The following is a 24,642-nucleotide window of genomic DNA, read 5'->3' on the forward strand; positions in this document are numbered from 1 at the left end:
CAGCGCTGTCAATGGAAATATGGTATGGGAAACACAGACAGGGGTAATATATTTCTTACTGAAAACCGGATTGTTTAATCGATTATAGTTGTTTTGTATTTTATCATTATAGACTAATGCAAACTAGATCCCGTTCTACATATTCCGGAACGGTAGATAGCGGTATGCACCTAAATCTGCCAATAAAACACGAAGAACAAGAAGAAGACGAACAAGCAGAAGAAGAAACAGAAGAAGACGAAGCAGAAACCGCTGCTGCCGCTCCGTACTCGCTCTGATTTCCGACATATATTTGGGGGATTACGTCGCCGTAGTTTTAATATTTGGCTGACCTGATTATTTAATGTTTTTTTATTTGCAAGGGCGGGACGGATTTACTACTCGTCTGTGTCAGCAGTGCGATCGTGAAACTGAACTTTGCTGCAAAACAGTCGCGCAGAGCTCAAGCTAAAGGAAGAGCACGTTGTGTAGCAGCTCTTATTTATCAGGGTCACAAGGCAGAAAAGTAGCGTTAGCTTTTTCGCGTTTTTACGCCTCTCGGAGAAGAGGGTTTTCTTAAAAAACATAGGATGCCTTGCCACAACCAACAGCTGAACAATGTCAACAGTGGGCAAGAACACCCGATGAAGCAAGTTCGGTTCGCAAACAGCACCACCGATAGTGGTGTCCCTGCCTCGGCGTCGGACTCTGACGCAGGTGATGTCAGCATACAGCCTATGAGCCAAGATGCTTTGGGACCTCAGCTTAAACTGCTTCCCTTAAATGACCAGATTCGTGAATTACAGACTATTATCAGAGACCGGTGAGTCCCCCCTTGCCACGTGAACGGATTTTAATGACAAACTTCAAGTTATGATTCTAGGTTGAATGGCCTGTGTCCTGAAATGTGCTTTATTTTGCCTCTTCCTTGTTTTGTCTTCCATGGCATTCTTATTTTGTCCCTTCCTAGAGCAAAATAAATTACATCGTAAACTGTAAATTCTAATCTTGACAGATGTGTTTCCTCACTTTTCAGGACAACTAGCAGAGGAGATTTTGTGTTTTGTGCTGACCGATTGGTAAGAACATCACTTCAACACTACATACTTTGTGTATTTGTTTTGAGCCATCTCAAGCTTATTTTGTCTATGAACAGATCAGGCTAGTGGTTGAGGAGGGATTAAATCAACTTCCCTACTCAGAGTGCACTGTAACTACTCCAACTGGTGAGTGACTCTTCCAATTAACTCGGTACTGAAGGCTCAAAGGATAGTCACGGTACCTAGATGTTTGTACTTGATATGTGGACTCATTCACCAAGATAAAGGTGATTAATCACAATGAAACCCATGCAAAATTAAGAGCAGGAATCCCTGTCTCCAACATAATGCCCTGAACATTGATTTTTCAGACTGAGGTGTCTCAGATCACCTGCATCTTTACTGCCTCTGCTTCATTTTCTTCCCAGGGTACAAATATGAGGGTGTCAAGTTTGAGAGAGGCAATTGTGGAGTCAGCATAATGCGAAGTGGTAGGTCAAAGACAGGCCTGTTAACATCACACCTACCAAATTACGCTGTCCTCTGCAGTAGATTGTCTTCCAGGCATACAGTGCATTGCAAAAGTATTCAACCCCCTTGACAGTCATCACTAATTTCTGGATTATAAAAGATACTCACACATCTGTTCCTGAACAATATAATTTTAGTGAACCCATAAGCTCTAACCGTATGTTCCCAAAGCCAAAATAAGTTATGTTTCACTGACTTTTTATTAATATATTATAAACTAAAATATCGTGCTTTGCATAAGTACTTCCAGAGAACCCTTTGTTCTCTGAAAGCTCCAAGTTTACACAAATGACCAATTATTCCTAAAACAAACTCAGGTTAACACAATTGGACATAATTAGTGTACACCTGTAAGATATTAAAGTAAATGTCTTGTTTATCAGTATAAAAATCACTCTGTGTAGAGTTCATTAGCTGGGCATGAACTCCATCAGAAAACGAGGACAAAGGAGCATAATGCTGAAGTAAGAGACAAAGTGATTAAAATGCTGAAGGTGGGAAAGGGATACAAAACAATACCAAGTGTTTGGATGTCCCACTGTTGGATCCATTGTCACACCACCCAGACGCTTTGTAGGATAGGCCGTCCCTCAAAGCTAAATGTCCGAGCAAGAGGCGGGCTGGTGCGGAATGCCACAGATGATCCTGCAATCACTTGGAAGGAGTTCCAGAGGTCAGTAGCTGAAACTGGAGTAAATGTGCATGAGTCAACCATATCACGGGCTCTTCATAAATCTGGCCTGTATCGGGGGTTGCAAGAAAGAAGCCGTTGGTTGAAACTATGCATATTAAAAGCACATTTTGAGTTTGCTACCAAGCATGAGACAAGACCCAGTTAGGATGTGGGTAAAGGTTTTGTGGTCAGATGAGACGAAAGTTGAGCTTTATGGCCAAAACTCAAACAATATGTGTGGCGCAAACCTGACACTGCTCATGCCCTAAAAAACACCCTCCCTACAGTGAAGCATGGCATCAGCAGCATAATGCTATGGGATTGCTTTTCATCTGCAGGCACTGGGAACCTTGTTCAACTTGAGGGAAGACTGGATGGAGCTAAATACATGGAAATATAGGAAGAAAACCTGTTGCAGTCTGCCATAAAACTGAAGCTTGGGAGAAGGTTCACCTTCCAGCAGGACAATAATCCTAAGCACAAGGCTAAATCAACAATGGCATGGCACAGCAACAAAAACGTGAACGTTTTGGAGTGGCCGAGTCGAAGTCTGGACCTTAATCCCACTGAATTGCCCTTATGGGATAAATAAAGTTGTCTGAATCTGAAAATCTGTGGCACAGACTGAAAATTGCAGTCCAGAGGCACCATCCCACTAACCTGCAAGACCTGTGCAAATTCTGCCAAGAAGAATGGGCAAAAATTACTCCAGAAGAATGTACAAAGCTTGTACATACTTGCCCCAAGAGAATCATGGCTGTTATTGTAGCAAAAGGGTACTCTACAAAGTATTTATATGGGGGTTGATTACTATATTTTAGTTTTTAATTTATTTTTAAAAAAGTCAGCGAGGGGCGTCTGGGTAGCGTAGCAGTCTCTTCCATTGCCCACCAACACGGGGATCCCAGTTCAAATCCCTGTGTTGCCTCCGGCTTGGTCGGGTGTACCTACAGACACATTTGGCCGTGTCTGGCTGTGTCACTAGCGCGTTCTCTGGTCGGTAGGGGGTACCTGTTGGGGGGGGGGGGCTGGGGGGAATAGCGTGATCCTCCCACGCACTATGTCCCCCTGGCGAAATTCCTCACTGTCGGGTGAAAAGAAGCGGCTGGCGACTCCACATGTATCAGAAGAGGCATGTGGTAGTCTACAGCCATCCCCGGATCGGCAGAGGTTGATGCTACATCCGACGGGGTGTAGGCACGAAGAAGCCGTGATTGGCTGTTGTGTCGGCCAATAGACAGCGCGGAACCTTGAAGCGCACAGACTTGAAACAAACGATGCGCACTGAAACATCGACTCGGGGTCCTTCAACTAACATATGAAGTCACGGATTATGTTGCTAGCTAGCGTTGTTTAACGCTAGCTTTATAGTTATTTAGCTGTGTGTTTTTTACAATCCACTTTGACATAGAGTTGCTTAGTAAAGGTGCAAGGGCCGAAGGCCCGAGCTGCGTCTAAGGAGCGAAACCGCAGGCTCAGGACCCCCCTGTGGGGAGGGGGGGGGGTGTCCTGGACAAGCGAATGCGCATGAGGGCCAAAGGCCCGAGCTGCATCTAACGTCAATCTACTGTTTCCCACTGTTCCTAAACTAAAATAGCTAACTAAAGTTAACTTAATTCGCCCCAACTGTCTGTCGGTCTGGCAATCAGTGCGCTTCGAGGTTCCGTGCTGTCTATTGGCCGACGCAACAACCAATCACGTCTACTTCCGTGCCTACACCCCGTTGGATCTAGCATCAACCATCGGCAGAGGGGGTAGAGCAGCAACCAGGAAATGCTCAGAAGAGTGGGGTAATTGGCTGCATACAACTAGGGAGAAAATGGGGGGGGGGGGGGCACAACTTCTTTTGGCTTTGGGAACATGCTGTTAGAACTCATGGGTTCACAAAAATAATATTGTTCAGGAACAGATGTGATCTTTTTATAAAACAGAAATGAGTGACGACTGTCAAGGGGTTGAATACTTTTGCAAGGCGCTGTATAGCTTCTTTGCAGACTGAGCACACCCAGAGTTCTCAGTTCATTCGCCAAACACAACTCTTTTACCGTTTGTCAAGCAATCAGACCCTCAACTCCCTGACATTGATCAGTCATTTCAACAATAGATGGCAAGAACATATCAAATGGGATAATTGAGACGGACACACTCTATACTGATCTCTAAAAGCTTTCCAAGAGGTTGAAATTATGGTTTCACCATCTTGTTCTCTCTTTATCAGAGAAATTCTAAGATTAATTTCATGAGAAATTACATATTGTTACTATAGTAATGTGGGTATTGCTAAACCAGTAGTACCTCTTGTGAAAGTAGATGGATAAGAAGTAGATTAGATTAGAAAACTGAAGAGGGACACAGCCTACAAGGGATGGGTATTGTTAAGATTTTAACGATACTACTATTACCAATACTACTTATTGTTCCGGTACTTTAACGGTACTCTTCTCGTTTGTTTTTATTATTTATTTTCGGAGGAAAAAAACAAAACGAATTAAGAACAGAATTACTATTGCTTTATTTTCTCATGTCTGGACAGAGCGTCACTTTTAATCGCTAACCCCATGTTTGTATAATTTAATTAACTCTGTGTGGGCTCTAGGCTGCTAGCATACATAACATACCTGAGGTGGATGGGGCAACCAGAGATGAACTACGAGCTAGGCTGTCAAAGTGCATTTCTCTGCCTGTATTTCATGCACTTTCGCTAGATGTTACTATAGCTTGCTTGTATTTCTGCCCTTGCATGCAAAAGACTTGTTGCCCTTGTGGCAACAAACATTGTCAGCATCAACTCTAGTGAAGTATCGCCACATTTTTGACCATTTAGTTCTCACCGCCATTGTCGCTAAGAGCAGGCCGTGTGTGTGTGGGGGGGGGGGCCGTGCGTGCGTGCGTCTGAGAGAGGCAGAAAGCTGGCCCTCTTTCTCGGCTCACACATACAACAGGCTCCGAGAGAGGGATCTCTCTTCTGCGTTCGGAATAGTGAAAATACATCATATTGTGGAGTTAGAAAACAACGAGACAGGAGACATGAGAGTAGACGTAGTCGAGGTAGTTTACTAGCTCCAACTTTGCATGTCATACATCTGACAACGACACTGAACTGACTGTGAAGCGGAAGCGGAAGTGCATTATCTGACCCCTCGCCTCTTCCCTTAAAGGTACACCGTCCTCTTAGGTGAATGTCTCTCGATATATAGATGTGGGTCACCACACAGGCCCCCCCAGAATTCACCTACACAAAACAATGCAAAACAGCAAAAGTGCAAGTTATGAACATAAAAATAGACTCTACAACAGAACAGTCAATGACATAGTGCAAAGTCACGGGGAAAACAGGTGACGAGTCGGGGGGCGGACCCTCGGCCGCGCTTCACAGGAGGGGAAGCAGATGGGGCCGAAGCAGGAACAGAGGCAGGTGCCGGGGCCGACCTAGGAGGGCGCCCCTGCCGCAGGGGTAGGGCCAATTGCATTGGCTCCCCAATGTCCAAGTGAGCGGGCTTGAGACGGTCTATAGCGACCCGCTCCGGCCTGCCCCCCATGTCCACCACAAAGTTCTTATCCCCCGCCTCCAGGACGCGGAAGGGCCCGTCGTATGGGGGCTGCAGCGGGGACCGATGGCTGTCGTGCCTAATGAAGACGTACCTCGCCGATGGTGGTTCCTTGGGGACGTAGGACCGGGGGAGGCAGTGTTGAGACATCGGAACGGGAGTGAAGGCACCGGCAGCGCTCCGGGACGCACTGAGGTGAGAGGCGGCCGGTCAGGGAGCCGTAGCATTCGGAAAAAACTCCCCCGGAACCCGCAGGGGCTGGCCATACACCAGCTCAGCGGAGGAGGTCTGGAGGTCTTCCTTCGGGGCCGAACGCAGGCCGAGCATGACCCACGGGAGCCGGTCCATCCGGTCGCAGCCAGTGAGGCTTGCCCGCAGAGCGGCTTTCATGTCCCGATGGAACCGCTCACAAAGTCCGTTGCTCTGCGGGTTGTACGCCGTAGTGCGGTGGATCTTCACCCCCAGGTGCTCAGCGACCGCAGTCCAGAGCTCCGAGGTAAACTGGGAGCCCCGGTCGCTCGTGATGTCACCAGGCGTGCCGAAACGGGCCACCCAGCAGCCGATGAACGCCCGTGCTACCTCTGCTGCCGTCGTGGAGGACAAGGGAATAGCCTCTGGCCACCTGGTGGCCCTGTCCACAATAGTGAGGAGGAACGTATAACCACGGGAGGGGGGCAGGGGACCCACCAGGTCAACATTGATGTGGTCAAACCGCCTCTCTGGAACCACAAACGGCGCCAAAGGGGCCTTGGTATGGCGGTGCACCTTGGCGCGTTGGCACGCTACACACGAGCCGGCCCAGGCTCTAACATCCTTACGGAGCCCAGGCCAAACGAACTTGACGCTCACCAGCTTGATCGAGGCCTTCACTCCCGGGTGGGAAAGGCAGTGGACGGTGTCGAAAACTCGGCGCCGCCAGGAAGTAGGCACCAGGGGGCGCGGTTGACCGGTGGAGATGTCACAGAGGAGGGTGGTGTTGGCTGCGTCGAACGTCACGTCCTCCAGCCGTAGCGCCGTAGGGGTCGACCGGTAGCCTTGAACGGTCGCGTCCTTGGCTTGGTCCGCTGCCATAGCGGCGTAGTCGAGTCCCAAGTGAACGGCGTTAACAACCGCCCGTGAAAGGCAGTCGGCGACGAAGTTATCTTTGCCCGACACGTGTTGTATGTCCGTGGTAAACTCGGAAACCGCCGCGAGATGGCGCTGCTGATGCCCAGACCACGGTTCTGAGGTTTTGGCCATACAGAACGTCAGCGGTTTGTGGTCCACGAAAGCGGTGAACTGTCGGCCCTCCAATAGGAACCTAAAGTGTCTGGTTGCGAGGAAGAGACCCAGTAGTTCCCTATCAAAGGTGCTGTATTTGCGCTCGCTCTCACGGAGTTGTTTACTGAAGAACGCTAACGGCTGCCAGCCCCCCCCCCCCACCCACTGCTCACACACGGCCCCCACGGCGTAGTCGGAGGCATCCGTTGTAAGGGCTATGGGGGCGGCAGGCGACGGGTGAGCTAGCAGCGCAGCGTTGGCCAGCGCGGTCTTGGCGGCCACAAAAGCCTCGTCCATCCCCGAAGACCAGTCCAGCTCGTCCTTAGACTTCTTACCCCGCAGGGCGTCATACAGGGGACGCATGATGTGGGCGGCACGGGGCAGGAAACGGTTATAAAAGTTCACCATGCCCAGGAATTCCTGCAGCGACTGTACAGTGCGGGGGCGGGGGAACATGGTGACAGCCTCAACCCTGGCAGGGAGGGGAACGGCCCCCTGTGGAGTGATGTGGTGCCCGAGGAAGGTGATGGACGACTCCCCGAACTGACACTTAGCTGGGTTGATGATGAGGCCGTGTTCGCTGAGCCTGTCGAACAGCTGTCTGAGGTGCGTCATGTGTTCCTCCGCCGACGCGCTGGCCACGAGGATGTCGTCTAAGTACACAAACAAAAATGGCATGTCGCGGAGCACAGAATCCATAAGGCGCTGAAACGTCTGCGCCGCCCCTTTAAGGCCGAAAGGCATACGTAAGAAGTCAAAGAGCCCAAAGGGTGTGATGACAGCCGTTTTTGGGACATCCAGTGGGTGGACCGGCACTTGGTGATATCCCCGCACTAAGTCGATTTTGGAATAGATGGCAGCGCCCGCCAGGTGGGTAGAGAAATCTTGTATGTGCGGTATGGGGTACCGGTCGGGGGTCGTGGCATTGTTTAGGCGACGGTAGTCCCCGCACGGGCGCCAACCCCCGTCGGCCTTAGTAACCATGTGAAGAGGGGAAGCCCACGGGCTGTCAGAACGGCGGACAATGCCGAGGCGCTCCATAGTCGAAAATTCCTCCCTGGCTATTGCGAGCTTGGCCGAGTCGAGGCGTCGGGCCCGGGCGTAAACTGGGGGGCCCACTGTGGTGATATGATGTTCCACGCCGTGCTTGGCCACCGCCGAGGAGAAGGTGGGTGTGGTGAGCTCGGGGAAATTTGCGAGCAGGCGTTGGTATGGATCCCCGGTGGAGAGTGTGTTAGCGAGGCACAGCGCTCCAGCCCCCCCAAGCGTGCAGGGGTATGACGCAAAAGAGACGGCATCAATCACGCGACAGTTTTTAACATCCACCAGCAGGTTGAAAGCACAGAGGAAATCTGCACCTAGGAGCGGGGTGGATACAGCAGCCATCACAAAGTCCCAGCCGAAACGTCGGCCGCCAAAACACACGTCCACATGTCTGATACCGTACGTCCGAATGGACGTGCCGTTGGCGGCGTCCATCTGGGGGCCGTGACTGTCGGTCATCGTGTCCACAGCTTGTGCTGGTAGTATGCTGCGTTGAGCGCCAGAGTCAACCAGCAGCCGCCGGCCCGACAAGGAGTCTCTGATGAACAACAGCTTGCAGTCACGGCCGGCGCCCATAGCCGTTAACGAGCGCCGGCCTTGGCGTTTCCCTGAATCCTGTAACTGCAGGGTTTGCGACACCGTTTTGCTTTTGCCCCAAACCTGGCATGGTAATAACAGAGCCCGTCGTCAGGTTGGCGGTGGGCTGGCACCGCAGCCGCGGTGTCCATATAGTCGTACACAGGTGGTGGTGGGGCGGTCTGGTGGGGTAGCAGGGCATGCACAAACTGTTGCCGGTTGGCCAGGAAAACCCTGTCTGCTTCAGCAGCCACAGAACGGTAGTCCTTGGAGGCGGCGAGAGTAGAACTGGCCAGTGCTGTGCGTACAGGTGCGGGGAGCTGCCTCAGAAAAACGTGTGTGAAAAGAAAGGCCGGATCAGCCGATCCCAGCACAGACAGCATTTTTTCCATTAACTCAGACGGTTTGCCGTCGCCGAGGCCATTCAGGGACAGTAAACGGTCTGCCTTCTCCAGCTCCGACAGTTCAAATAGTTTCAGGAGGAATGTCTTTATAGCATCGTACTTGCCAGCAGCTGGCGGAGCTTCCAACAGTGTCATTGCTCGCGCCGTTGTCGATGCGTCTAACGCCGCCACTACGTGGAAGTACTGCGTTGCATCCTGCGTTATCCCTCTCAGCTGGAACTGGGCTTCCACATGTTGAAACCACGGCCGTGGATTATACTGCCAAAAGTCGGGTAGCTTCACAGTAGCGGCATAAATGCTAGCGTTAGCAATAGCCATGTTGTTAGCACAGGCGTCGGGAGCGGGTACCGCGGCAGCATTATTCCCGGCGTCTTCGTTGTCAGACATACTTGTATTAGTAGTTCGATCACGTCGGGGTCACCAATGTGGAGTTAGAAAACAACGAGACAGGAGACATGAGAGTAGACATAGTCGAGGTAGTTTACTAGCTCCAACTTTGCATGTCATACATCTGACGACACTGAACTGACTGTGAAGCGGAAGCGGAAGTGCATTATCTGACCCCTCGCCTCTTCCCTTAAAGGTACACCGTCCTCTTAGGTGAATGTCTCTCGATATATAGATGTGGGTCACCACAATATACACGTTTTAATCTTTTCTTTTTTTTAATTCCCTCTTTCTCTCCCCAATTGTACTTAGCCAATTACCCCACTCTTCCGAGCCGTCCCGGTTGGTGCTCCACCCCCTCTGCCGATCCGGGGAGGGCTGCAGACTACCACATGGCTCCTCTGATACCAGCTGCTTCTTTTCATCTGATAGTGAGGAAGTTTTGCCTGGGGGATGTAGCGCGTGAGAGGATCACGCTATTCCCCCCCCAGTCCCCCCCCCCCAAACAGGTGCCCTGACCGACCAGAGGAGGCGCGACCAAGCCATAGGCAACACGGGGATTCAAACCGCTGTGTTGGTAGGCAATGGAATAGACTGCCACGCCACCCGGACGCCACAGATGTCGTAATCTTAATGCAAATTAGAAACAGAGTTGGTGAGATAGAAGGCGCAAGATAACTTTTCTGTAGCCTGAATTAAATAAGAACTTTGTTTTCTTAATTTCTCCAATAATGATAGCAGAACCGTTAACGTCGGAGCTTTTCAATATTACGGTCTTTAATAATTTAGCACCGGTGCCCGTTTAATACTCGATTTCGGTACCCGTTCCTACTGCTTACACCTTGAGTACTAAAACTGAGGGGACAGGCATTAGTTATTTTAATAAGGATATGAGGGAAGCATGTTCTTAAGGATTTGTGGTCAGACACAGTCCCTGTGTGTCATCCCACAGGTGAGGCTATGGAGCAGGGGCTCAGAGACTGCTGCCGATCCATCCGCATTGGCAAGATCCTCATCCAGAGTGATGAGGAAACCCAGAAAGCTAAGGTCTACTATGCCAAGTTCCCCCCAGACGTGTACAGGAGAAAAGTGCTGCTCATGTACCCCATCCTTAGTAAGTGACACTGGCCCATACTGTGCACACAGCCTTGTACTATTCAAAATGGTTTACCGCCTTCAGTAACAAATGGGTTACCATGGTTTTTTCTTTCACAAATGCAGGAACTTTTTTTAGTCATTCTCTTTGAGCTGACCTTCTATGCCAACTCGACATTTCCACATATACACCATTCACTCTCTGCTGATAATTATAGCTGTCGTGAGGAAATTATACACGGTCAGTAAGATAGTCTCCTAAGCGGCTGAATTATGTAATGACGGCCTCCAGAAATAGTTTCCTGATGGGGTCTTGGAATTCCTATATCACAAAGCAACAGTTTTTCCTGTTCCCTATTGAAAATAACAAGATGGTAATGAAACTTGGACGAACCATTGTATTTATCTTGTCAAATTTACAAGAGGTATGATGATTGTAATGAACGGCTAACATGGCACCTTTTGACTTTGATGGGTGCTCAATTCTGGAGCCTTTCAAAGAGATGTAATTGACTTTTTTTTTCCTTTTATGAAATCCGAGATTACTAATAGATGCTTCTTAGGTGCAGAAAAGACAAGATGGTTAAAGCAAAATCTGACTAGTGAAATGTCGGATGAAATTTGGGATTATGTGCCTTCTAAGTATCCGTTTGTCTATAGGTACAGGCAACACTGTGATTGAGGCAGTGAGGGTGCTGATAGAGCATGGTGTCCAACCCAGGCACATTATCCTCCTCAGCCTCTTCTCCACCCCTCATGGTATGTTATACAACCACAATTTACAGCTCTCTACAACCACAACTTACTGTATCCATGACATAACACAAATTGAATGCGTTTCCCACTTTATCACCCTATTATCCCTAATCTCCTCCCTACTTTTATATGAGGAATGTCATTGTGTTCTGACAGATGGCGACCACATTGTCGTACCGCCATACAAAGGCTGACTTGGTGGCCATAGCTTCACTTGTCATTTAGTGATAGGCAGTATGTTTTGTGTTCCTAAGTCCATGGTCAGCTGCAAAATGGGTAAATTTGCTCAAAGTTCAACTTTTCTATGTCATCAAATGATTTAAAAAGCCAACTTGTGGTTAAAATCAGCCAGTGTCTGTCTCTTGCCACACAAAATGGACTCTCAGCCATTCATGTCATGTCGCTCGTGAATGTAATTTACTCACTAACCAACCCCACAAACAATGAGTCCTTGCTCTACTCAGCAACAGCAGTAAATGTTCCAGCTTTTAGAATACCATGAGAAGTTCACCAGCCTGTGATCACACCATTGATTTTTCTTTCCTTTTTTTTCCTCTAGGAGCTAAATCTATCATCCAGGAGTTCCCAGATATCACCATCCTAACCACAGAGGTGCATCCAGTGGCCCCGACACATTTTGGACAGAGGTACTTTGGCACAGACTAACTTGGGGACAACCTAAAAAACATTTTGATTGATAGCCGCTCGGTCTATCTATTGGTGTTCTGTCACCTTTATCTCCTGTTGTTCTCCTTGTTGTGCCAAATCCTGCGGCCCTCCTCCAAAGGTTCCTGAACTGATTTATTACATCAATATTTATATTTTGCTGTGTTTACAAACTTGGCTGTAGAAGCAAAATACTGAACCACACAAAGACTTCAAACTGGCTAATTTTATTTTGCATGTAACATCCACTGATGGATCAAGAATTTGTATATTTTGTTTGAAACGGAACAGCAAGTGAAGCAGTATCAGTATTTTGATGGTCCAGAGGTGTTGCAAAATTAGTCTCCATATACTTATACGACCATTTCAGAGGGATCATATGTACGGTATTATGCTACTGTCTGCCAGCTTTTCATTTGCAGTACACATAATGGCTGTGAGTTCTCTTCCTGTGTTAAATAAATGTCCAAATATTTGAGGAATCCCATTGCCTTTTTAATAGTTTTTTTAAGTCACTTTATCAATGGAACACAATATACAGACATTGCTTGGGGCAGATACAAGGCAGTAAACACAATACACACAAAAAAAATAATCTCCAAAGTACTCTATAACAATAAATAGACAATACACTCAAAAAATCAGTCTTTCTTCATTTCTCTACACATGCTTTCAAACAGTCATACAACACTACAGAAAAAAAAAATCAAGATTTTAAGGATATGGACTTAATATGCTTATATGATAATACAAATGATCTCTTGATTTGGCTTGTCAAGCATAATGGGTCAAAAACCCCAATTAAGTAAGTTAAAGTGTTTGTTAGTAAAACAAATTCCTGTAAAATAAATTCCTGTCAGTTTTGAGATGAACTTTCTCCTTGCACTGAATATGAGAATTAGTGACTTAAATAGCAGCCAACTGGTCATCAACAAAGTATTAACTGAGGACCCCGCCCAAGTGCTGTTACAAAATTCAATCTCATTTCGGAGAAATAGTTTCATTGGTTTGAAAATATTTACATAAACATAGAAAAAAATATTGCAGTTGAACATTGACAATCCCTACCAAACGGTGGATATGGATCCATCACCAGTACCTTCTAAGTTCTTTGAGCTACTTAATCTCAATTTGTGGGGAGGGAAAAGGAATGATTAAAATTCTTTTGATAACTCACATGTACAGTGACAGACCGTTACTAGCACGATTTCAAGTTTCAGGTAAATTGATTTAGTGCATATTACAAATGTGTTCTTTACTTGGCATTGCACACCATGCCCTGTACCATATTTACCAAACATGCTTCAGTGCAATAGTGTTCCACGCAATGTTCAAAAATTTTAAGCTGTGGATTTAGACTGTAGGCTGCAAATTAATGCCAGTGTTTTTGTTTGAACTTTTCTTTTCTGCTTCTAGTTTGATCACACATTGGAAGTAGCATTAAAACTTAATTAAAATCACTAGAGACCATCACTCTCACCAATGCATGTGATCCCCTACCTCTCAATATGGGTCCCCAAAATAAAGGATCAGACAGGCACACAAGCAGGGCACTGGATATGTTCTTTGAAAATAAACTTCCAAAACACAGGCACAAGTAAGGCGCAGGTTTAGTCGGGTATTGTAATATGCTTGTGTCATTTCAAAAATTACCTGTTAATGTGCTATGAGGCATTGGCTGCCAACCCCTTACAACAGTCTAGAACACCTCTAGAATACTGTGGGTGTTATCTAGAATTAAGTACAACCCAACACAGACAAAGCTCTAAGGTGTAACACTGTATGCACTATAAACTCACAGCCCAACACCAGAGTGGAGAGAGAGAAAGACATTAAGTCCACAGTGCTAGACAGAAGCTCTCCAATTATCCAATTACAATCATTTATAGTCCCACTGAGGATAAAGCCTTGAGATGAACAACCAGTGGGAAGGGTTTAGCTCCTAGTAAACACGGGTCTCTTGAATATATTAGACAATAATGCCAGTTTTCTATGTTTATTTTTTCGTATTCTCGAATCACAGCAATACTATTGTGTGTCCATTCAAGCAGCAGGATTGACACTGTTGGGATGTCCGTCCTGTTCCTCCTCACGAAAATTAAATTAACACCATATTAAAAGTGGCAATAAAAAAGAACTGCAGGTTTCATCCATACACTTGACTGGAATTCTTGTGTGTTGAATGTCCAAAAGATTTGGAATGCATCATGGTATGGAGCGTGTTTGTTATAATCTGTTCTCTGTACCAATGTTAATAGTTCCACATACTGGGTAGTCTCCTCTACTCCTCCATTTCTATGGTAACAGAAGGGTCTTGCTCATCAACTGGAATGAAAAATACAAAAAAAACTCACTGAACCTGCAGAATGCAAATGTATTAATATCAAGTCAATTCATGTAACGGAAGTCCACACATTTACTGTGTGCTGCATCTGACCACCAGATGGTGACCGAGAACTGTTGGAAACCATTTGACAACTGCTTAACACTTTTACACGAGTCAGCATTATTGAAGAGCCAGTAAAGGACTCAACAAAAAGCATTAAATATGAGTAGATGACAAATTCATGTTACTCACCCAAACTCCCTTCCTCAGACCCATCATCTGACTCTTGCCACATTTCCTCATTAGCCAATAAGGGGTTCTGGGATTCACTTCGACTCTTCAAGGGGAAGTAGTGTCCATTCCCTTGGCTGACGAAATACAGTGTATAAAGGGAGAAGGAAGTTGGTGAAACAGTTGGGACTACTAATCTGTTTCACAACTAGGGATACACAATATTGGATTTTTGCAAATATGCCAATATTTTGTCTGTGAATGTTCTCATTCATCCAGGTCATGGTTATCCAAAGGAGTTGAATCAAGTGCAACTGGACTTGGTATACAGTGCATCCGGAAAGTATTCACACCCCTTCACTTTCCCCACATTTTGTTATGTTACAGCCTTATTCCAAAATGGATTAAATTCCTTTTTTTCTCATCAGTCTACACACAATACCCCAGGACAAAGTGAAAAAGGTTTTGTAGAAATTTTTGCAAATTTATTAAAAGTAAAAAACTGAAATATTGCATGTACATAAGTATTCACAACCTTTACTCAGTATTTGGTTGAGGCACCCTTGGCAGCGATTACAGCCTCAAGTCTTCTTGGGTATGAAGCTACAAGCTTGGCACACCTACACTACCGTTCAAAAGTTTGGGATCACCCAAACAATTTCGTGTTTTCCATGAAAAGTCACACTTATTCACCACCATATGTTGTGAAATGAATAGAAAATAGAGTCAAGACATTGACAAGGTTAGAAATAATGATTTGTATTTGAAATAAGATTTTTTTTACATCAAACTTTGCTTTCGTCAAAGAATCCTCCATTTGCAGCAATTACAGCATTGCAGACCTTTGGCATTCTAGCTGTTAATTTGTTGAGGTAATCTGGAGAAATTGCACCCCACGCTTCCAGAAGCAGCTCCCACAAGTTGGATTGGTTGGATGGGCACTTCTTTGAGCAGATTGAGTTTCTGGAGCATCACATTTGTGGGGTCAATTAAACGCTCAAAATGGCCAGAAAAAGAGAACTTTCATCTGAAACTCGACAGTCTATTCTTGTTCTTAGAAATGAAGGCTATTCCATGCGAGAAATTGCTAAGAAATTGAAGATTTCCTACACCGGTGTGTACTACTCCCTTCAGAGGACAGCACAAACAGGCTCTAACAGGTACTATTTAATGAAGATGCCAGTTGGGGACCTGTGAGGCGTCTGTTTCTCAAACTAGAGACTCTAATGTACTTATCTTCTTGCTCAGTTGTGCAACGCGGCCTCCCACTTCTTTTTCTACTCTGGTTAGAGCCTGTTTGTGCTGTCCTCTGAAGGGAGTAGTACACACCGGTGTAGGAAATCTTCAATTTCTTAGCAATTTCTCGCATGGAATAGCCTTCATTTCTAAGAACAAGAATAGACTGTCGAGTTTCAGATGAAAGTTCTCTTTTTCTGGCCATTTTGGGCGTTTAATTGACCCCACAAATGTGATGCTCCAGAAACTCAATCTGCTCAAAGAAGTGCCCATCCAACCAATCCAACTTGTGGGAGCTGCTTCTGGAAGCGTGGGGTGCAATTTCTCCAGATTACCTCAACAAATTAACAGCTAGAATGCCAAAGGTCTGCAATGCTGTAATTGCTGCAAATGGAGGATTCTTTGACGAAAGCAAAGTTTGATGTAAAAAAAATCTTATTTCAAATACAAATCATTATTTCTAACCTTGTCAATGTCTTGACTCTATTTTCTATTCATTTCACAACATATGGTGGTGAATAAGTGTGACTTTTCATGGAAAACACAAAATTGTTTGGGTGATCCCAAACTTTTGAACGGTAGTGTATATTTGGGGTATTTCTCCCATTCTTCTCTGCAGATCCTCTCGAGCTCTGTAAGGTTAGATGGGGAGCGTTTCTGCACAGCTATTTTCAGGTCTTTCCATAGATGTTCAATGGGGTTCAAGTCTGGGCTCTGGCTGGGCCACTCAAGGACATTCACAGACTGTCCTTCCTGACTAGCTCCCAGTTCCTGCCGCTGAAAAACATCCCCACAGCATGATGCTGCCACCACCATGCTTCACTGTAGGGATGGTATTAGCAAGGTGATGAGAGGTGCCTGGTTTCCTCCAGACGTGACGTTTGGCATTCAGGCCAAAGAGTTCAGTCTTAGTTTCATCAGATCAGAGAATCTTGTTTCTCATGGTCCGAGAGTCCTTTAGGTGCTTTCTGGCAAACTCCAAGCGGGCTGTCATGTGCCTTTTACTGAGCAGAGGCTTCCGTCTGGCCACTCTACCATAAAGGCCTGATTGGTTGAGTGCTGCAGAGATGGTTGTCCTTCTGGAAGGTTCTCCCATCTCCACAGAGGAACACTGGAGCTCTGTCAGAGTGACCATTGGGTTCTTGGTCACCTCCCTGACGAAGGCCCTTCTCCCCCGATTGCTCAGTTTGGCTGGGCGGCCAGCTCTAGGAAGAGTCCTGGTGGATCCAAACTTCTTCCATTTACGAATGATGGAGACCACTGTGCTCTTCGGGACCTTCAAAGCTGTAGAAATGTTTTTGTACCCTACCCCAGATCTGTGCCTCGATACAATCCTGTCTCGGAGGTCCACTGACAATTCCTTTGACTTCATGGCTTGGTTTCTGCTTTGACATGCACTGTCAACAGTGGGACCTTATATAGACAGGTGTGTGCCTTTCCAAATCATGTCCAATCAATTGAATTTACTACGGGTGGACTCCAATCAAGATGTAGAAACATCAAGGATGATCAGTGAAAACAGGATGAAACTGAGCTCAATTTTGAGTGTCATAGCAAAGGGTGTGAATACTTATGTACATGCAATATTTCAGTTTTTTATTTTTAATAAATTTGCAAAAATTTCTACAAAACCTTTTTCACTTTGTCATTATGGGGTATTGTGTGCAGATTGATGAGAAAAAAAAAGGAATTTAATTCATTTTGGAATAAGGCTGTAACATAACAAAATGTGGGGAAAGTGAAGGGGTGTTAATACTTTCCGGATGCACTGTATATCTGTGAAGACGTTTCGCCTCTCATCCAAGAGGATCACCAGCCAGTCAGACAAGCTTGGTCTAGTCAGAAAGGCACGAACTGAGGAAGCCTCTTGGATGAGAGGCGAAATGTCTTCACGGATATATACCAAGTCCAGTTGCACTTGATTCAACTCCTTTGGATGCCAATATTTTCAAACTCATTTCAGCTGATTGCTGATACCAATATATACACATGAAGTCCTTGTCAATCCACTGGGCAGTGAGGCTCAACATGCTGACTGGGCCTACACTCAATGTCCAAATATCCGTGGTAAAGCCAATATGAGCAGCATCAGTGAGGAGCTTCTCTATGTGATTGGAGACAACACTTGGGAGTTCAGGTAAGGCCATATCTGAAAAGTAACAACAGCTAGGCATAGCGTACCATGGCTCTAAGTACATCGTCAGCCTGTAGAAGCCCACATCTTCCACCATGCTGAAAGGCTGGTTATCAAGAGCAACAAATTCAATGATTTTGTTGTTAAGGACTTTCACCTTTGGGTGGTCGCTACTATATTCTTAGCTTTGTCAAATGACTTTATTAGAGGCTGCTAACAGGTTTTCGCTTGCGCCATCTTTTCTTGCTCTTAAGATGCATAATTAAATTGGTAGTGTTAAAGGAGTGGTTTTACCTCTCCTCGCATCACTGGTGCGTTACAAGCATTGCAAATAGCAATCTGTTTCAGATACTTCGAAATACTTCCATACAGCTGACATGTTGAAGCTTGTTGCTGGCACTCATAATAAACATTTAGCATCATTGCATATGCATAGCTAATGCATCACCTTATCGGCCAGGCGCATCAGCAGAAATTTTCATGTCTGCCGATGCCAATAATTAACTTGAGTTTTTATCAGCTGATACCTATATCATGCTGATATCATCGTGCATCCCTAGTCACAACCATTTATCCATCCCTCCTCTGCCTCCCTCTCCACTAAAGAAACAGGAGAAAAAGGAAAGCTCATGCTGTATTAGACTGTGCTCTTAAAAAGATCAATTAGTGAGTCTTCTTTAAGGAGGAATGGATGCAGCTTTAGTAATAGTAATTTTCTACACTGCTCAAAAAAATAAAGGGAACACATAAGCAATGCGATGTAGCTCCAAGTCAATCACACTTTTGAGATATCAACCTGTCCAGTTAGGAAGCAACACTGATTTGTGACTCAATTTCACCTGTTGGTAAATTGTCTAATTTCCACCAGGTTTAAATTAGACAATTTGCAAGACAACCCCTATAAAAGGAATGGATTTGCAGGTGGTGGCCACAGACCATTTGCCTGTCCTCATCTTTTCTGGCCGATCTTTGGTTAGTTTTTCATTTTGCTAGTGCCCTCACCACTAGAGGTGGCATGAGGCGGTATCTGCAACCTACAGAAGTTGCTCAGGTAGTGCAGCTCATCCAGGATGGCACATCAATGCGTGCTGTGGCAAGAAGATTTGATGTGTCTCCCAGCACAGTGTCCAGAGCATGGAGGAGGTACCAGGAGACAGGCCAGTACACCAGGAGACGTGGAGGGGGCCGCAGGAGGACAACAACCCCGCAGCAGGACCGCTATCTGGTCCTTTGTGCAAGGAGGAACAGGAGGAGCACTGCCGGAGCCCTACAAAACGACCTTCAACAGGCCACTAATGTGCAGGTTTCTGCTCAAACAGTGAGAAACAGAATGCATGAGGATGGTATGAGGGCCCGATGTCCACAATTGGGGCCTGTGCTCGCAGCCCAACACCGTGCAGCCCGATTGACCTTTGCCAGAGAACATCTTGGTTGGCAGATTCGCCATTGGCGCCCTGTGCTCTTCAAAGATGAGAGCAGGTTCACACTGAACACATGTGACAGACGTGAGAGAGTCGGGAGACGCTGTGGAGAACGTTCTGCTGCCTGCAACATCCTCCAGCATGACCGGTTTGGCGGTGGGTCAGTGATGGTCTGGGGAGGCATATCCTTGGAGGGCCGCACAGACCTCTACGTGCTAGCCAGAGGTACCATGACTGCCATTAGGTACCGGGATGAGATCCTCAGACCCATTGTCAGACCATATGCTGGTGCAGTGGGCCCTGGGTTCCTGCTCATGCATGACAATGCTCGTCCTCATGTGGCCAGAGTGTGTCAGCAGTTCCTGTATGTCGAGGGCATTGATGCTATGGACTGGCCTGCACGTTCCCCAGACCTGAATCCAATCGAGCACCTCTGGGACATCATGTCTCGTACCATCCGCCAACGCGATGTCGCACCACAGACTGTCCAGGAGTTGACCGATGCCCTGATCCAGGTCTGGGAGGAGATCCCTCAGCAGACCATCCGTCGTCTCATCAGGAGCATGCCCAGACGTTGTAGGGAGTGCATACAGGCACGTGGAGGCCACACACACTACTGAACCTCATTTTGAATCGTCTTGAAGAATTTCCACAGAAGTTGGATCAGCCTATGTTCTCATTTTCCACTTTGATTTTGAGTATGATTCTGAATCCAGACCTTAATGGGCTAATGATTTTGATTTCCATTGATCCTTCTTAGGTTATTTTGCTCTAAACACATTCCTCTGTCTAATTAATAAAGATTTTCAGCTGAAATATTTCATTCATCGAGGTCTATATTGTTTTTTTTAGGTGTTCCCTTTATTTTTTTGAGCAGTATATATATAATCTTATTCTCATCACTGCAAACTTACCTTGTGAAAACAGGGATAAGCCACAGCCTCCTGTCCTCCCCAAAAACTTCCTGCAGGTTTTTGCGAAGGCCCACATTGAAGCCATTTCTGTCTGGACCACTGACAAAAACTGGAGCTGAGAAGGCCTCTGAAAGAAAACAAAAGCAAATCTGGGTCAGAATGTAGTTTCAATTCTACAGAGTTCCCCCCCAAAAAAACCCTCTTAGCTGCCTCACTCAACACTAAACTCCATCATAGTCCGGGCAGCAAGGAAGATGTGTTTGAGAGCACTTTGGCAAGGTGTATCTAGGGAGTATTCCGATAAATATGTAAAACCTTACCTAGAGTAGACCTGTTTTTGGCCACCAACCAGCAGTGATAGCCAAAGAGGAACATGAGACTGACAAAGAACATGAGCGCCACAAACATTAGAAAGAGGACATGGAACTTTGCGGGTCCATTTGGCAGGTCCCCCTGAGAAAAGGAAACAAAACATCAAGCAGAAAACCTGACAGGTTCTTAAAAGAGGACAAAATCTAATGAAGAAAAATATGAAAATTTAGGTTCCAACTCTGTCTTCAATCATGAAAATGTCCATTATCAAATTGAGTTGATGATGGACATTTTCAGTCTTGTTACTTGGCTGAATCACAAGACCTTCAGCATGAATTATGACAGACCACAGACACTCACCACCCAGAACTTGAGAAAATACTGAAAGACTGTGGCTGCAATGAATACACAGTACAGCATGGAGTAGGACAGGAATAGCAGAAAAAACTTGTAGTTTGAAAAGCCCACACAGTTGTTCACCCTGAAACAGAGATACCTTGTTAGTATGCATCTTACATGTGACTACTAACAAAACAAAATAAGAATCTGTTGACACCTGGCATCAAGACCCATCTTATCTGGATAAGGATAAGCACATATTAGTGCATGTGTAAACACATAGCACACATTGTGATCAGAATACGACTATCTGCCAAACTACAACTGGAAAGCAAACTGGCTCGCACTGATCACGTCTCAGCCAGGGTCCGTCAGTTTCGAATGCAATCTGTACACAATATGCTCACAGTGGCAAAAAAGTACCAAAGCTAAAATAAAATCATTATCACAGCCAAACGTAGTCAAACATTAAAAAAACTGTGGCACATTGCTGAGTTTATCTTCCATTTAACTTCATCGAACAGCTCAATCAATAGGTTGCTCCCACCAGCTGTGGCTCTTTTCCCTCCTTCAACATTGTTGGAGCAAAAACAACTTCTTTTTTTTTTCATTGACTCCAATAAAGGAAATATAGTAGACAAACCCTTCCATAGCAACTAAAAAAGTAAATAAAGACTGTACACTATCATGTGATCTAGTGCTCCTACAGCTGCCATGTCTGTCTGTTAACAAACCACCCTACCTACTTTCTGCTTCACATATATGTTAACAATGAGATCCAATCACATAGAATGCAGACCAGAACAACTATACTGGTAATATCAGCGGTAAATGCAAAAGGTGGGATCATATTGTTTATCCAGATAGCACATCCAGACAGCATTGTATTATCAGGTGTAAATGGAACCTAAATGTTGCCACTTACCATGGACAGTGATGATCCATCTTGAGGACACATCTGAAAAATGCCAGCAAAATTGAGACTAGAATAAAACATTGAATTTTTAAACAATATCTAACATTTGTAAGCTAATGTATCAGACCATAAGCTACAAATTGCCTTTTTGTTTTTTTGTAAAACACATCTCTCAAAGCATTATTTTGTATTCTAACACCATCAAAGTTCATACAAAAGTGACAATGATAGTCACCTTGGTAAATACCGAGAAGGAAAATAAAAACATGATGGTCATGAATTCCTAATACATGGTGAAAGTTAAAGCCTTTCAATTTCAGTTAAAACACCTTTCTTTATATGTGCTCTAACAGTCGATTTGCTGATGCCTTTTTGTTCAAATTACAACACTACTGCTCTGATTGAACACCATTAAATTTTCTTTGCTCACTGAAAAAAACACCTTAATTATCACAACAGATTCTGGCCAACAAATATCCTCTTGCCTGGGGCAATCTCTAGATGAATGGATTGGGGAGAAAAGGTTGACTTACGTTTCACAAACTGAGCAGTGGTGACAGCGGTCAGGCTTCAGCACCTGGCATCGGTCACAGAACCTGATAGCTAGAGACAAGAGGATGGCCAGTTCAAAGAATAGACATTTGATCTGAGCTTACTCTTCACTTACTTCCTGCTGCCTGGAACTTAGTCTGAGCTATCAGCACTAATGAAAGAGACACATTGGCTGATTACTCTGGAGAGGATGCTGATGGACACACATAGAGCAAATGGTCCTAGCTTCTTAGTTTTCAACACAGAGGAATTATGCATAAAATAATGAACTGTTGAATGTTTTGTTGGAGAGCAAAGGAAAGAGGGCTGTAATTTGGGCATGTTAAAGCTACAGTTCTAAAGACTGAGATTTTTGTTTAACTCACTGACACTTAGGGGGATGGTGGTAATTGCATTGCTGTTTGATCACTCCAAATCCCAGCCATCAATTCAAAAGTGATACAGACCCGCCAGTGTTATTATGTCATTAGCTTCTCCACCACCAAAGTGAAAAATGTGGTCGAACCTGAGTTTTAGCCAGTGATGTTACAGTATCTGTTGGTGAAGGTCTTCTACAAGCTTGGTCTATGTCTAACTGTTAGCCACAACAGCTTTACTTAATCTTCGAACTTGCAGCTACCTACCTTTATTCTTCCACTGCTACGGTGAAGATTTAAAAAGCTTTTTTTGGGGGGGGGCACTAAAAAGAGCTTACACAACAGCATTTGTGATTTGAATATTCATGGCTTAAATCAGAGGTGGAGACCCATATCTATGCAGGTTTTCATTCCAACCAGACTATTTCACTGATTAGTCCTTTGTCTTTGACTGAAGGTGAAATCACCTGGTGAGGAGTCTGGTTGGAATGCAAACCTGTTTTCACTGGACTCTTCATGGCACATGATTCCCTAACCCCGGATTAAACACACCAGTCATAGAAGCATCAAAAAAGGACATTTGTTTGCATGCATAGTATATTCATGATTGTAACTTTAATGCTAAACTGTAGATTTTATAGTGTGTCAATGCAGAGAATTTAGGTGAAGGCTGATTTTTCACTTTACTGGTTCATATTAACATACCACGTTATTAGAACATTGAGGTATACTTATGGGGGGGGGGGTTCCTTCACAGTGAAATACCTCCTGATTGTGCTCGAGTGGCGATGGGCAGTTTCTTTGCAATCTCAATCAGGATTTGTTTCTGAGCATCCGTCCTCTCTTCCATCTCATATCTTTCTTTGTCAGAATATGACAGCTGAAACTGTGGCAGTAAAAACGTATCATGATCACTCAACAGACTTGTTTTTAACCACAAATTGTCATTTACTTATTAGTAGTCATCATCAGATCTACATCATTATATTCAAGCCTTAGCCAATCAACAGGTGTGTGGCGGGGGTACCTTTTTGCATGGCGATGCAGGTGGAGTGAAAATTGACTTCCAGTAGGTCCAGCAGAACATTACAAAGCAAACATGGAATACCAATAGATAGGCCACTGTAAGCAGAGAATACGATCAGTCATCTTCCATTATTTAACGCCCATTAAATAAGACATTTGCTCAAATTACGAGAACAGAATTCACCTTTTTCCAAAGTGTTGGTGAGCGTGACTGTAAAAATAAAAAAATGGAAGAGACAGCATGATTTAAAATACTGAGCCAAACGTTAGAGACCATCATCATTAAAATGTTCTTCAGTAACGTCATCTATACTTAGAGTTGAGCTAGCTAGCTTAACTGATACATGGGGAACTACAAGGCTCACTGACAAGCTGTACATGACAATAATGGTATTCGAACAAATAGTTAATTTCAAAACATATGGTGTCAAAAAGCGCCGATAGTTAAGACAAAAAAACAAAAAACAAACGACAGTAAGGTTAACCTAACAAATTATAACAATGTGAAGCACTTCCGCGCTAGCTTCTCGGTAACGTTAACGTTATTTTTGTCAACACTGTTGTGCGGCAGTATAAAATGTGATGGCGAGTGATCAAAATCAAATTGCGAATGAACACTTCTTTTCATACTTACACAAGCACAGCTCAAACACGTACGCGTAGTATGACCACAAGACCACGGAGGTTATTATGAGTACGGGTATCCAAGAGAAAACCCTTTGACAGCATCTCAAACCTCTGGAGAGAGCCATGTTCTGTCTAATACCGATCGTCAATCTACGCTCGACTGCCCATCCTGGGGATTATGCCGCCGCTATCCGTGAGCGATTAACCATACTTTCGGGAATCCACACGAGGACAAATAGCACTACAACCAGGGGAATAAATCAAAAAGGCAAACATAAAAGGACAAACGATAA

At 45.1% G+C, this 24,642-nt stretch overlaps 2 protein-coding genes across 2 annotated transcripts; one reads left to right on the top strand and one right to left on the bottom strand.

Annotated features, from left to right (window-relative positions):
• Positions 1-32: 32 nt before the first annotated feature.
• uprt (uracil phosphoribosyltransferase (FUR1) homolog (S. cerevisiae)) lies at positions 33-13,426 on the top strand. The gene is made up of 7 exons (XM_056284838.1): positions 33-802; positions 1,016-1,058; positions 1,136-1,205; positions 1,448-1,510; positions 10,395-10,556; positions 11,198-11,296; positions 11,853-13,426. Exons 1-7 carry the CDS (start codon positions 570-572, stop codon positions 11,957-11,959), a joined length of 777 nt encoding a protein of 258 aa, XP_056140813.1. The 5' UTR covers positions 33-569; the 3' UTR covers positions 11,960-13,426.
• A 527-nt stretch (positions 13,427-13,953) lies between these two features.
• zdhhc15b (zinc finger DHHC-type palmitoyltransferase 15b) lies at positions 13,954-24,474 on the bottom strand. The gene is made up of 11 exons (XM_056284716.1): positions 24,357-24,474; positions 23,907-23,933; positions 23,724-23,818; positions 23,462-23,582; positions 22,322-22,391; positions 21,798-21,830; positions 20,894-21,014; positions 20,542-20,674; positions 20,222-20,348; positions 14,538-14,653; positions 13,954-14,284 (listed from the first exon to the last, which is right to left on the bottom strand). The coding sequence occupies exons 1-11, from the start codon at positions 24,472-24,474 to the stop codon at positions 14,241-14,243; spliced, it is 1,005 nt and encodes a 334-aa protein (XP_056140691.1). The 3' UTR covers positions 13,954-14,240.
• Between the last annotated feature and the right edge of the window lie 168 nt (positions 24,475-24,642).

The sequence above is a fragment of the Lampris incognitus genome, chromosome 1 (assembly GCF_029633865.1).
Source record: "Lampris incognitus isolate fLamInc1 chromosome 1, fLamInc1.hap2, whole genome shotgun sequence".
NCBI lineage: Eukaryota > Metazoa > Chordata > Actinopteri > Lampriformes > Lampridae > Lampris > Lampris incognitus.

Excerpts from the sequence above, each read along its gene's own strand:
- uprt (XM_056284838.1), top strand. The coding sequence starts at position 570 with ATGCCTTGCCACAACCAACAGCTGAACAATGTCAACAGTGGGCAAGAA. Across the intron at positions 803-1,015 it reads CAGACTATTATCAGAGACCG|GACAACTAGCAGAGGAGATT; the intron begins GTGAGTCCCCCC and ends CTCACTTTTCAG. Across the intron at positions 1,059-1,135 it reads TGTTTTGTGCTGACCGATTG|ATCAGGCTAGTGGTTGAGGA; the intron begins GTAAGAACATCA and ends GTCTATGAACAG.
- zdhhc15b (XM_056284716.1), bottom strand. The coding sequence starts at position 24,474 with ATGGCTCTCTCCAGAGGTTTGAGATGCTGTCAAAGGGTTTTCTCTTGG. Across the intron at positions 23,934-24,356 it reads CGTGTTTGAGCTGTGCTTGT|TCACGCTCACCAACACTTTG; the intron begins GTAAGTATGAAA and ends TTATTTTTACAG. Across the intron at positions 22,392-23,461 it reads CACTCGAGCACAATCAGGAG|CTATCAGGTTCTGTGACCGA; the intron begins GTATTTCACTGT and ends TCTTGTCTCTAG.